This window comes from Excalfactoria chinensis, chromosome 23, assembly GCF_039878825.1.
Source record: "Excalfactoria chinensis isolate bCotChi1 chromosome 23, bCotChi1.hap2, whole genome shotgun sequence".
Taxonomy (NCBI): Eukaryota; Metazoa; Chordata; class Aves; order Galliformes; family Phasianidae; genus Excalfactoria; species Excalfactoria chinensis.
Window position 1 is genome coordinate 3,183,270 of NC_092847.1, and position 13,403 is coordinate 3,196,672.

General features: G+C 44.0%; 1 protein-coding gene across 1 annotated transcript; it reads right to left on the bottom strand.

Moving 5' to 3' along the window:
* Positions 1-99: 99 nt before the first annotated feature.
* On the bottom strand, positions 100-13,343 carry CSDE1 (cold shock domain containing E1). Its single transcript, XM_072355936.1, has 20 exons — positions 13,207-13,343; positions 10,490-10,902; positions 8,933-9,131; positions 8,198-8,307; positions 7,750-7,842; positions 7,123-7,220; positions 6,902-6,983; positions 6,435-6,563; positions 6,144-6,269; positions 5,569-5,781; positions 5,289-5,429; positions 5,042-5,200; positions 4,444-4,551; positions 3,923-4,098; positions 3,475-3,587; positions 2,976-3,095; positions 2,697-2,875; positions 2,286-2,449; positions 1,746-1,878; positions 100-1,404 (listed from the first exon to the last, which is right to left on the bottom strand). The coding sequence occupies exons 3-20, from the start codon at positions 9,129-9,131 to the stop codon at positions 1,357-1,359; spliced, it is 2,391 nt and encodes a 796-aa protein (XP_072212037.1). The 5' UTR covers positions 10,490-10,902; positions 13,207-13,343; the 3' UTR covers positions 100-1,356.
* Positions 13,344-13,403: the final 60 nt, after the last annotated feature.

Consider the following 13,403-nt stretch of genomic DNA (forward strand, 5'->3'; position numbering starts at 1 on the left):
TGACTTCCACCTGACCGAGGTGTGTGTGTGTGTGTGTGTGTGCCGGGGGGAGGGAGCGCCCAACGATAATAGAGACACGGGGAGGAGAAAAGCGTTGTTCAAAATCAGTAAAACTTTATTCTATTTCCATTCTTTGCCATTAACAGAAACAAAAAAAAAAAAAAAAAAAAAAAAAAAAAAATTCGGAGAAAAGCAAATGTTTGTTTTACAAAGATAATGCATCTCCCAGAGAAGAAAAAAAACCCTAAATTGAGAATAGAGGTAACATGGAAACAAAATAACAAACAAAAAATGAACCACAGAACTGCCCCTGTTCGAAGGAAGGAGCTCCTGATCGTTTTGGTAACACTCGCACCAATCATTCCGTTTTCTTGCTTGATAAAGTGTGACCTTGGGGGGGATAAAGGGGAGGGGGGGGAGGGAAGCACACAGACATCAACTATGTCACCTTGATGATAGTTCAATACAGCTATGGAAAGCCTAAGTATTAACTCTCGTACGGTACAACAGGTGCCGGCTGCAAAGAACAGAAGAGATGGATTCACTTCAGGCACAAGTTTTTTCTTTCTTTGTAAATTGAAAAAAACAAACAAACAAAATCAGTCAAAGGAAAAAACTGGGTTGAGAAGCTGCAGTGTTGGAAGCAGCAGCGAATCTGTGCATTGTTTTCAATATATTTAATGACCACACGGATGGCACGCCTCGGCCTTGTGGGATTCTGCACTGCAGGCATTCCAGAACTGCTACAAAATAAAGTCTGGCCCGGAAAAAGGCTTTTCATCGAGCTCTAATGCAACTTGGCTGCATAAAGGAGGCAAATTAAATGAACTCTGGACACAAAGCTGCATCCAGCCGTCAGCTCAAAGCTCTGAGTGTTCATTGGGATTTTCTATCAGCCCGGACTCAGTCCGCCCCTCCTTTGCTCCTCAGTGAGCTTTCCACATCCACCTCAAGGAAAGATGTAACGCAACTGAGCGCTAAGGCAGTAAAACACCTCGGCCAAGGTAACAAAGAAAGCAAAGGTCAACGCAGTGCAGAATCCCATAAGGTCTACCAGAGCTGTCTATAATGTTTACTCACATAGGCAATGTAGATTTGCAGTTACCAGTTGCGTTAAATGCACCATTCAAAACAAGCTTCTAAAATGTGATACTATAAGGCGCCACCTTAAAGTTCTCCAGAATGCAACTGTGCATAATTTTAAAATGGTTTCATAAATTTATTTTAAACATAACATGAGAAGGTGTTAAAACTGGTGTAATAGCTTCTGAAAATGGGGAAGGGATGAATAGGGAGATATTCAGTACCCTTCATCAGCCCCCACCACTGTCGTCCCTCAGGCATTGGCTTTGTTGATCAGTCTATAACACCAGCTTGACGGATCTTTCTCTCTGCACCAAATCCCTGCAAGGAAGAAAAACAGCTCTTTTAGGTCTGGTATTGTGCTTTAAAGCAGGATTCTTCTGATCCTACCACAAACAACATCAACACGTGGCTAATTCATCATACTTGGCTTCAGAGCCAGAGCAAGTAACAGAACGTGTGGGTTGCTCTTCTGAAACTACAGCACACATCAGCTCCCCAAACACCTGAGTAAAGTAGTATCATCTCACACACTCCCTCCCATCTTGAGGGAGTAAAGTCGACATATTTCAAACAGTTTTGACTTTCAACAGTAGAAATAGTTTTATCCAAGCTAAACCACAAGCTGGTCATCCTGCAAACCAGCCTTGTACCTCACGTACCTTTGAGTTATCCGGTCCCCTGGGCTGACGAAGAACTGTTAGACGAGGAGCATTGGCATCATCCAGATTAATGTTCTTTAAACGATTAACAAGTCTATCTGGACGAGGAGCAGCAACAGCCTTAGCGCCTTCACTGTAAGAAAGTCAACCACACAGAATCCTGATGACTTCTCAGCTCCCAAATTCAGTCACTTTCCCTATTAAGGCATCGACATAGCCTGCTTTGTTTGAAGGCAAACCTTCTGGATGACACTACGTCTGCCTCAAAGCCATTATTTCAACCACTGGATGCTGAAACAGCAGCATACTATTTTTTAATATATATTTTGTGCATGTGTGTGTATATTTTAATATATTTAGAAGCAAAAGATGCTTACTTGAGGCCCTACAAGTGCTGGTACATCTCAAATGAGAGAGGCCCTCACTGAAGCCAACCACAAGAGCTGCAGTTGTAGGAAGAGCTAGCTCAGATTAAAAGCAGTATGTGCTCCATTACTGATGCTGCCTGCCAGATTAAGCTGAGTAATTTGAAATCCTCACCAGACACGCCACACATTACAGGCACTGCATTTCCCTGTGCGCTGGTTCAGAATTACTGAGAACTCCACTTCATCCCCAGCTTGTAGTTCCACACCGTCCTGTACTTCTTTGACATGGAAGAAGAGCTTTTTGCTGTCACCCACTTCATAGTTAATGAAACCAAACTGAAAACCAAAACATGACACGGTTATTTATTCCCTCTTAACCCAAGCAGATACAATTATACAGTCCTTATGTTACAAATACAACTTCTACACTGAACAGAACACAGCTTTTCTACAAGTCTAGTCACTCTGTAGTGGCTATACAAAATTTCTGCATTCAGGTATTAAAGCAGGTCCTTCTCTATGCCATCTCCAACAGTCATTTCCAATTAGCACATATCTTGTCTTCAAAGCAGCATTTACTCACCTGGTCTTTCACACATTCCACAGTGGCTCTGCGGAATGGCGTGATGTTGACAGCCATTGTCTGCCCATTCTGACCAAGAACACACAGCTGGAACTTTACTGTCTCTCCCTTTTGCAGACAGTCACCTTTATTTGCCATCCCAACAATTCCAAATGGATAGAATTCTCCTTTCATTTCACCTAGAGAAGGAAAACATGCAAAACAAGAGTAAGCCTTTTTGTTCTTGAGGGTTTATTACACTTATTAAAGCAAGGTTGAAGTAAAAGCACCAAGTCTTACCATCCTCCATGACTTCAATCATGCCCTGGTATTCAGTCTGTGTTGGATCTACGCTCCGCAAAGGACGAATTACTTTACCAGAGTAAACAGTTGGATCAGCTTCTTCAGTGATACCATTCACTGCAAAGAGAGACAGTGCAAGAATCAGGAAGTTCCTGCCATACCTTTTCCTTTAAAAAGGACTGACCCAATTTGTGTTCATCAGGAGACTACAGTTTGCACTGCAACACACATTATGACAGTACATATAGAGCTGTTCCAGTTCTGAAGGATCTTGCTTTCCAACCACTGTATTTCCAACTCACTTTAATAAGCTGCATTTTGCATCCCCAAAATCCTTAATATACACATCCACAGTTCCTACTGCGATTTTTCTTCTCTAAGGAACAGCAGAACTAATAGCATTACTAGTAGCCTTCTTTTCTATCCCTCCAACTAAAGAGTAGAGACAAAGATAAAAGAAGAGCCGCTACTGTGAAATTACCAGGTACAGTCTTACCTGCATGCGTTTTGTTCACCTTTTCTGCACTAACTTTGTTTCCTTTGCCTTTCGACAAGCTGTATTCAACTGTGTCTCCAAGTTCCAGGCTATCAATATCACCACAGTACTCACTACAGGAAGAGAATTACATACAAATTTCTTTCAGTTTCATGACAACGTTAATGCTCATCCAACATTTCCATAGGTTGATTTAGGATGCATTTATTTGGTTCAGCATCTCACATTTCCAAGGAATCCTCCATCAGGAAAGCAAAAAATCTTAAATATACAATTCAGAAACTGCATTTCTTGGCCTGAGATTCAGAGGCAGAGATCACAGAGAACAATGACTAACAGAAAAGCCTGAGCCAGTTCAGTAGAGGTCATAAATGAAAGTTCAGACACCAAAGCAAGTAAATGTGTGAAGCATCAAACACTCATTCCTACAAAAGCAACTGTCACTCACCTGTAGTGGAAGAAGATCTCCTTATCATGATTGGCTGTTTCAATAAACCCAAAGTTATCTTTCAGTGCTGCCACATATCCCAGAAGTCTCTTGGAACTGTAATTGCGTCCCAGCATTCTGACAGAAACTGCTGTTTGCAGACCAGTTCTCTTCACTTCACAAACGCTGAACTCAACCTGTTGAAGAGGTACTTTATTAATACTACAGACAGAAAAAAAGCACAACCACCAAAAGCAACAAACAACCTGAACACCAACAGTTTTTAGGCTCCTGTTCCAGATCTCTCAACTCTTTCCCCTGCCATTATCTCTAGTTATTTTGCTCATAAGTTGATGTTCTCACTCTTCAACACCCATCTTGATGTCTTTATGTTAACCTCTCTCCTCTTAAGCATTCACAAGTGGAGTTGTCCACTGTCCTTCTAAGCAAGTGTAACAACAAATCCAGGAACAAGGCAAAGAGAAGCTCACATCTTTAAAAAACCAAAAAGTATTTCCCAATGGTACACTTAGTTATATTGCCTTATCTCCTATCTGAGGGTTAGCAGATCCTTCCACATCCTTGGCCTGGTAAGGAATGGTCAGTTTTACTCCACAGTCATCATAAACAATTATTCCATCTTCAGCTTCCTAAAATAAATAAATAAATACATAAAAACGACATCAGGATTCAGCAATTGGTGTCTTATTTGCATGCAAACAAGCTTAGTATATACAAGACAAGCATTTACTTGTTCTGCAACAACTGCAAAGTATCTGGTGAAAACACAGACCAATAAACTCTAAGATGATCAAAAGACACGAGCTTTAAATGACAAACTGTAGCTTTTACCAGACAGTGCTATTACCTTTTCTCTAACAATACTATTTCCATTAATTATATACTGAAATAAGTAGGAGTAGCAATCTTCCCATCAAGCTCTTGGAAGTTATCCTCAACAGAAACACCACCAACAGTGTTTTGCTTCAGTTAGCCATCACTAAGTATTGTAATTAGCAATCCAACATAGTCCATATTTAAACAAGATACAAAGTGCTTCAGAATGTAACTTTAAAGCAGTAGTCCCTGCAAAGCCAGAAACACAATAACACAATATTGTTACTTTTACTTGTGTACTACCTTCTCTTTGCCTTTATTTGGGCTAGTGGCTTTGGCTGGAGTGGCTTCTTTGTCTATAGTGCCCACAAAACGGTGATCCGATTGGGTGTGGAAAGAAACTGTGCCTTTTGGAAGTTTTTTAATCCTTATAGCATGATTTCTTTGGGCAGACAGCATATCCTGAAAAATAAGATCAATGTCATTTTAGACAGACTGCATAGAAATGCTTCTGTGAAATCCTGGTATTCAAAGAAACTGGACCACTCACAGGAACCACAGTGAACTCTACTTCATCCGAAATATGGAGTTGGTTTCCATCCATAATTTCACTGAAGTGAAAGAACATGCGAGCATCCCTGTCAACACACTTAATGAAGCCAAAGCCATCTCTCATTGCTGCAATCACACCCTGTAAATAGAAGGACAATTACAGTTTTACTATGTAATTTTCAGAGTTTTCTGCCATTCACATTTGCCCATCCACTGAAGATCTGACTTCAGACAAGGCAGCGGACACTGTCAATTTTTACACTGTTACAGGTACTCACCATTTCCCTAGTTTCATTAGTAAACTGGAAAGTATTGGGGAGAACCTCAATATTGGTGGCTCGTTCCAGTTTGTCACGTCTGTCTGTCGAAATATTGAATCGAACGTGGTCACTTTCCAGCAGAGTCACCTTGGATTTTGTATCTTTGTCTCCAAATGGAAGTTCTTTAGGAATCACAAAATCAACTTTGATGCGGCCAGGTAATGGATCATTCTAGAAGACAGAAAAACACAACAGAAAAAGTTAGTATACCTACAAGTCTCAGCACTCAAAGCCTTATTGAGCCCCTATTTGGGTTAGGAAGGCACCATGTTTGAGTGACCACTCCTAGATCACATTTGCCTTAGTGCTGTGTATTACCCTATTTCCTGGTCCTTTAAATTTTAGTGAAAAAAACCTGCTTGCTGTGACTGCTGTCAATGATTGGTACAAGTTAAGCAGCCCAAAATTACTTCTACTCCGCAGTGATCTCTGATGCGATACTTAACAGCAGACTTCCACAGAGAAAGGAGAACATTTGTACTATGACTGGAAATCAAAGCAGCATTTCCCTTAAATTTAATACTGAAACACACCTGGTTTTTGCTGGGTACTTTTGGAATTACTTTGGTTACAGTTCCTTCAAAATGTTCTATGCTGATATCTTCAAAAATGACAGTTCCTTGTGGCAGCAGTCTTACATCTGTTGCAACTTCTTTACCCTACAAGCACAAAGTCAGTCAAATATCCCTCAAGAAGTGATAAAACAATAAGATCATTTTCCTATGAACCCTGCTCCCCCACCCTCCCCTTTTTTTAAGGAGAATTTGAATAAACAGGCAGCTGTCCAGGATCTTGTCTTCAGTTTTTACTGGAGTTCATCTTACATTTCTGTCTTTGATTGTAAACTCCACATCATCACCAGGCTGTAAGGCTTCTAGGTCACCTTTAAATTCACTATAGTGAAAGAAAATCTCCTTCACGACATCACCCCTCTCAATAAATCCAAAGGCTTCCTAAGAACAGAAGAAAGTGTTCAGTAGATTGCCCAATGTCTCAGTGTATTATTAAGAAAACATCTTACGCATTCTAACAGTAAGACTACACCGCTTCAGTACAGCAAACTTGAGTGCATTCAGCTCATACTACAACAAATGCATTACAGGAAACAACCCCAACTTTCCTGTTTTCAAGGAGTGTGTGTACTCAAGATTAGCTGTTTAAACGGCTTGACCTGGTTTACATTCACACTTCCAAAATGTTAATAGCTCTTAATGCACTGAATTTACTATTTAGAGAACCTGACAGGAAAGCATTTCATCTTTTAATATTCTGAAGCTGAAACATCACTTACTTTCATGGCACAGACAACTCCTTGACAACGGGCTTGCTTCTTTTTTAATAGCATAATGTTACGAGCACTTACAGCACCAGTACTAAAGGGAAAAAAAGAACAAAGCTGAGACGTCTGAAAACCAGAGGCAATATTAAGATTATATTTCATGTTATTTCAGTTCTTGGAAAAGGCACAATGTGCTGCCCGACCACTAAAAGAGAAACACAATATCAACTTACTGTTTATTCGTATCAATTACAAAGTTTATTTTATCTCCTGTTTCCAGCTGAATATTTCCTTCAACATCTTCTGGAGTGTAAGTCAGGTAAAATACTTCCTGTAAATTAACATGGTCTAATATTAATCCACTCGTCAATTCAAAGGATGATTAGCATATTTTTGTTTAGAAGCAACAACTGCTTTTATATAAATGGATTTAGTGAGAAAACAGAAAATGATCAAACATGGCATGCAAAAACATTCTTTCTTCCATTGGGCTGCTTTTACGAGTCTGTAAAAAGCAACTGAATTGAGAGGTTTGTAGGTGGCCATCTTGAAATGCCAATTCCTGAACCTTACGAATATGTGAACATTACACAATCCAGCTTTGTTCAGTTTTAAAACAGAAAAACAACTTTTTGGCTGTACATAGAGTTCCCCATAGACACAGGTGGGCAAACAAGCTGTAAAATTAACATCTATTTGTAGCAATTGCCTCGGTATGCTTTTCATTATCCCTTGCTAAGAACTACAGCTTTTAGGAGTGTCAGTTGTCCACACTGAAGTGCATATTTTCTTCTTGTTTTTTGCTCATAGACCACAATTGCAGATCAGTCAAGAGTTCAAATAAAATACATAAGCTTTACCCCGTTACGTTCGTAGCATACACTCCCTGTTGGACTCTGACCCGGGGCAGCTGGAGATTTACTCTCTAAATTGTGAGGAACAGCGCACACAACCTACCAGCCAAAAAAAAAGACAAAATCCATTGCTTGTCATTTCAGGAGAAGCAGCGTAGAAAACAAAGCCAATCTAAGCATCCTCTACTGTACACCTGGGGATTAACTTCTGGTTTATACCACCAGGGAATGTCATGCTGTAACATTTCAATCTTACAGAGCATCTGTTGCCATGAAGAGTTGTTTGGAGCAAAGAGCTCACACTGAAACTCTGAATTTTTACTAGAATAACAAATAAAGATTTCAGCGTAACAGAGTTCTGTATGTAGTTAGCATGCATGTTCAATGAATCTGTTCGTCCTAAAGTAAAAGATGACGGCGGAATGCATAGAAAACAAACATCATAGCCACTGACTTGTCCATTTATTCGTTCTTCAGGTAATGCTTCTGGTTTGATCTTCACCAATTTAACAGCAATGGGTTTTCCAGTTCGGCGATCAGAAGACACTTCAAATTCAACATCATCTACAAAACAATCAAACACAATAATGACGTCACAGACCGCAATTTTTAAACATAACTAATTGGTTCAGTCTGATAGTTCACGGCTCATACCTAATCTCAACAAAGGAGAACTTCTTTTCCCTAGCAAGGAGGCACCATTTGCAGTTAGTTCTGGAACTGCTCTGCTCTAATGGCTTGCCCTGCTGTAATTCCCCCACCCTTCCCTGTGCTAACCTCACTCTGAAGGAGCTCAGATTATATAAAACTGCTACTGAACAGTCTATAAGCTGCATGAGCACTAACTACTAGCAGCACCCCTCCTCTGCGAGACAAACATCTTCAAACTAATTCTCAAAAAACCTAAATACTAAGTACATGAGGCACGGTACTTCCAGCCTAAACACTTGTTTCCACCTTCACACTGTACACCTTCTCCACAATGCCCACATTTGCATTAAGCATGCTGAAGTAATAAAAACCTCTCATCAGAAGTGGCAGACCATGCATTCTATTGTCATTTTAGCTCATTAATAGCAACAGATTCTATTCAGATTCTGTTCATGCCACGAGATACAATGATTTTCTATGGAAAGCAAAAGAGACTTGGTCTTCATTTGGTAAAGAAACTCCAACAGCCGTGTGTTACCTCCTACTTTCAGCTCCTGTAAGTTGCCATTATACTGTGAGCAGTGGAAGAACAGTCTAGCCTGCCGTTCTGAGCACTGAATGAACCCATATGAAGTCAACAGTTTCTCTATAATGCCAGTCTCACGCAGCGCTGCCGAAGTACCATTGGGGTACCCGTTGTGTCCATTGTTGTGGAGAAGGTTTGGATCAAAGCTCATCTATTCAAAAGAAGACAGCAGAAAATAAACCGAGCAGTACTTACACCTCCTTTCACCCCATAAACATAACATCACAACAGACACGTAGAGCTTGTGGGAGTTATTGTAGTAAATTCTAAATGTTTTTTTTTAAAGAGAATTTAAAAATGTGAAGTTGCCTAGCTCTTAGAAAATGATCCTTACAGCTCAGACTGGCATCACACATTGCACATTAGCGCCTGTGACCATCATATACAAACCCTCATCTCTGGAAGGAGGCAGTCCCTAGGACAACCAAAGAAAGGAGGAGGCCCTGCAGGTAAAACGACTGGGGGAAGGGAATGTGATGTCCTATTAAACTCATCTGCTGAATAACAGGCTGATGGTTTTGCCTATTACGAAAGCTCTCATCAGTGCTACAAATGCTTTTTGTGAGTCATGGGCAAAATCAGCTCTTCACATCTCCAATGTAAGCTAAGCACACAAACACACAACTTCCCCTGCTAACAGGGAGGATAAATAACAGCTTACTAACAAAATCTATTTCAAACCGAGTTCAGAATGGCCAAGCTCAGGGTTAGAAAACAACACTGCTAACTCCTGCTCAAACCACTACTGATCAGTATTGCTGACCACAGATCAGCTAAAGCCAGACAGCTTAAGTTCAAGGAGGGATACGCTTCTCAGGATGGCATTAACATCTGCTGTAGAAAGATAGGGAATGATAAATCAGCAGGCTTTCGAGATGCTTGCCACGTTGCTACAGCGGTTCCAACAAATCGAGTGCAACAAAAAACTATGTATAAATCAATGGGAAATAAAAATCAACTTCGCAAAGTGCTACATACAGAAAAATGGAAGTATTGTCATAGAAGTGTTCTCTAAGAAACACCCAGCAGAACAGACCTTTACGAACCTTCTAGGAATAGCCTACAACGCATTAATGCACAAGCAAGACTTGCTCAGACCTGAAATGTAATGACTGAGTACTGAACCACAACCAGCTGTGGTGTTGACTATTAACAGTTTACTCACAGCAGCTGACCCATCAATTAACAAAAGCTATTAGCTCCAATGCTTGGGAAAAAAACCAAAACAACAAACTGTACTAAAAGATTGAAAGCAAACTAAACAGACATTGCAAACCAATGAAAACAGTGTAAGCTTTGGAAGGAAAAAGGCATTGCAATCACAACACTGCTACTAGAATAGAGAAACACAAATGAGGGGCACTCTAGGGTTATAAAACAAGCACTGTTAAACAGAATTCTAACAGAGGTACCACTAACCAAACCAACATAACGTCTCAGAAAACACAGCCTCCTGCTGTTTGCTATTAGGTTTGGAAGAATATATAACTACAAAGCATGTGCACGAACCTCGCAGTGATATTCAAATATTGCACTTTCAGTAGTATCAGCCGATTCTTCTGCTTCAGTACGAAGTTTCAAAGGATGAAGACTGCTATTGACACAGAGAGAGGAAAGGAGAAAGATAGAAAGAAAAAAAGAGAGAGGGAGAGAGCACACTAATAAAGAATACAAGCGCTGCTGCCCTGGGCAGTTTCAATACAGCACTGGAGAAAACAAAGACTACTAGCAGCGTTGGGACGTGCTCTTCTGAAGCTGTTGAGTAGGCACAAACTTCTGGTTTCAGATCAAGCCTTGTGTCTTCAGTGTAAGTTTCCTCTTCTTTGGTCTTGAGTTGTTGTTACGATGCGGTATATTCTTTTCCTGATCTGAACTTGAAGCAGCAGTTTCAGGTGGTAAATTCTGTTCTGTTTCACTTCATACTGGAGAGAGAAAAAAAAGAAACAAGTGCACTAAAGTACAACGTTAACAGAAGTCACACATCAGCCCTTTGTGTTCCTATGAAAGGGTGCAAATCCCCTACTTTGATACCACAGCTTTGATTCAATTTAGAGGAAGCTGTCCCATGTTTTTATTTTGTATTCCCATTTTCAGTTCTGGTTTCCCAAGAAACTCTACCTCCATGCAGTGATACACCACTTCTAATTTTAAACACTTCAGATGCAGTTACACATTCCAGGAAAGGTCCCAGTTTGTACCAACTAAAACAGCAACTTCATTTGGATGCAAGCTGATTTCCCCAATGTAATGAACCACTCGCTACTTCTTAGTTACGTTGAGCTCTCAGTTTCCTTCAGTGAACTCCAAAGATGGAATTGCATAAGGAAAAAACAAACTTATATGACTACAAAGACACCCTAACACTTATTGCAGTGAGAAGGACAACTGCAGTTAGCCAATACAGGGAACAGTTCTGAGCCCCCAGAGCATACAAAGGATGTATGCAAACTCAGCGCCTGTTCTTCACAGAAGTATTTCAAAGGCACCTTTCTCCACGGAAAACATCTTCCCCATCGCTCTCAGAACAACTCTGGGCTGAATAACATACAATAAATAAAGCATCAGCTTGTTCCCTAAAAGCAGGTTGGACAAAAAAAAACAGGGATATCAAGGCTGCAAAGTTAAGTAAAAATTAGTGCCTGCATACCTCAAATTCTTTACTTTTTAATGCAGCTGCTATAAATACTTCTCCTAATGGTAAACACGCTGAGCAGGTGCCCAGCCCCCACGTCACACCGGGTTCTGCATTTGTGTATCTACAGCAGAATTGGTTTGTGCAAGGACAAGGAGGAGGCAGGGCCGGAGATGGGCTGCTCTTAAAGCTCTTCCATTGTGGATTCTGCTACACCACAGCAAGTCACACAGCGCTGCTGTAGCTTGAAACACACACAGACTCACAGCAAAGACTGCCGGCTGACAGACACCGCTTTGCTTCTCGTTTTGTCCACAAACACAGGTTTGTAGCCCCAATAACGCACATCCCACAGACCCAAAGCGTGGGCTAACACTATTTTATGCACATCCAAACCTAATGAAGACAAAACGTTGTATTTTTAGTACGTATTCACAGCTCTCACTGGGAAATAAACATTGCCATCTGAGAGGCGCGGCGTGCCGCCTCCTGAACAATGCATGACAGCAGTGACACCGCTTGGGGATTAACAAAACACAAGGCCGATCAGCATAAACTTATGGCCGTTTTTGTGCATTTTAGCGACAAACCTGAAAAAAAAAAAAAGCCAAACTAATGGAGCGGGCAGTACAGCCGGACTGAGCGCTATTGGAAGGGCTGAGCGCTGTGTGTATGTGGATCTGAAGGGCTGTGCTGAGGCCCACAGCGCTATGGAGCTCCGGGAGCGGCCGCCGGGCGCCCCGCGCCGCCCAAGATGGAGGCCGCGGAGCGGGAGCCGCGCGCTGCGCTGAGGGGCGGCGCCGAGAGCGGGGGGCGCCTCGGCCCAGAGCGTGACAGAGCGGGGCAGAGCGCGGCACGGCCGCCTGCAGGCCGAGGAGAGGGCGGGCGGCGCGGAGGGCAGGAGGAGACAAGCAGGGCAGGAGGAGCCATCCTGCCGCACACAAAGGGGGCCGATGGCGGCCGCTCCCCCGCACACAAAGGGACGGAGCCCGGCTCTGCAGCGGGCGGGGCCGCGCACGGCACGCCGGGAGATGCGCTGCGCCGCCCGCCCCGCCGGCCCGTCCCCAGGAGCCCCCGCGCCCAGCGGCCGCCCGGGGCCTGCCGGGACCCGTAGTCCGCCCTCGGTACCGCCCCGCGCGGCCCGCGGTTCCCGACCTGCAGGTCCCGACAGGCCCCGCGTTGTGCTGGGCGCGCGGCACGCCGGGAAGGAGAGTCCCGGCCCCGCCACGGCCCCGCCCCGCCGGGATCCGGCCCACACGGCGGGGTCCGCCCGCGGGACGCCGGGAAACGTAGTGCGCGACGCCGCGGCCCGGCCGGACCGAGCCCGCCCAGCTTCGGCCCCGGCGGGGAAAGGCCGCGGGAGAGGCCCGCCCCGCCCCCAGCCCTCCATCCACACACGCAGCGCGGCCGGGGGAAGGACCCAGACGGCTTCGCCCCGCCGAGACCGCCGCGACGACGGACAGCCGCGCCGCCGCACCGAAGGCGCCCCCCGGCTCTCTCGCCGCTCCCCGCGGTTCCCGGGTCCCTTTAGCCCCGCGGGTGCCGCCCTCCGCAGCGCCGGGCGCCGTTCGCTGCCCGCCCGCGCCGGACTCACCCCAACAGCTCAGCGCCCCCGCTCCAGCGCCGCCATGAGCAGCACGGCACCGCACGTAGCAAGCAATCCCGGCCTCTCGCGAGAACGCGGGGCGGGGCCGCGCCTGCGCCGTCGCGGTCGCCGGCGGCCGCATGGCGCGCATGCGCGCAGGCCAACGGCACCGGCGATACCGCGCAGGCGTGGCGGCCGGCCGGGCT

Bases quoted from the DNA above. Each gene is read 5' to 3' on its own strand.
- CSDE1 (XM_072355936.1), bottom strand. From the start codon at position 9,131: ATGAGCTTTGATCCAAACCTTCTCCACAACAATGGACACAACGGGTAC. The intron at 4,099-4,443 runs GCAATATAACTA...CCTCTTCAACAG, and splicing joins ACCCTCAGATAGGAGATAAG to GTTGAGTTCAGCGTTTGTGA. The intron at 1,879-2,285 runs GTGAGGATTTCA...ACTTTCTTACAG, and splicing joins TGTAATGTGTGGCGTGTCTG to TGAAGGCGCTAAGGCTGTTG.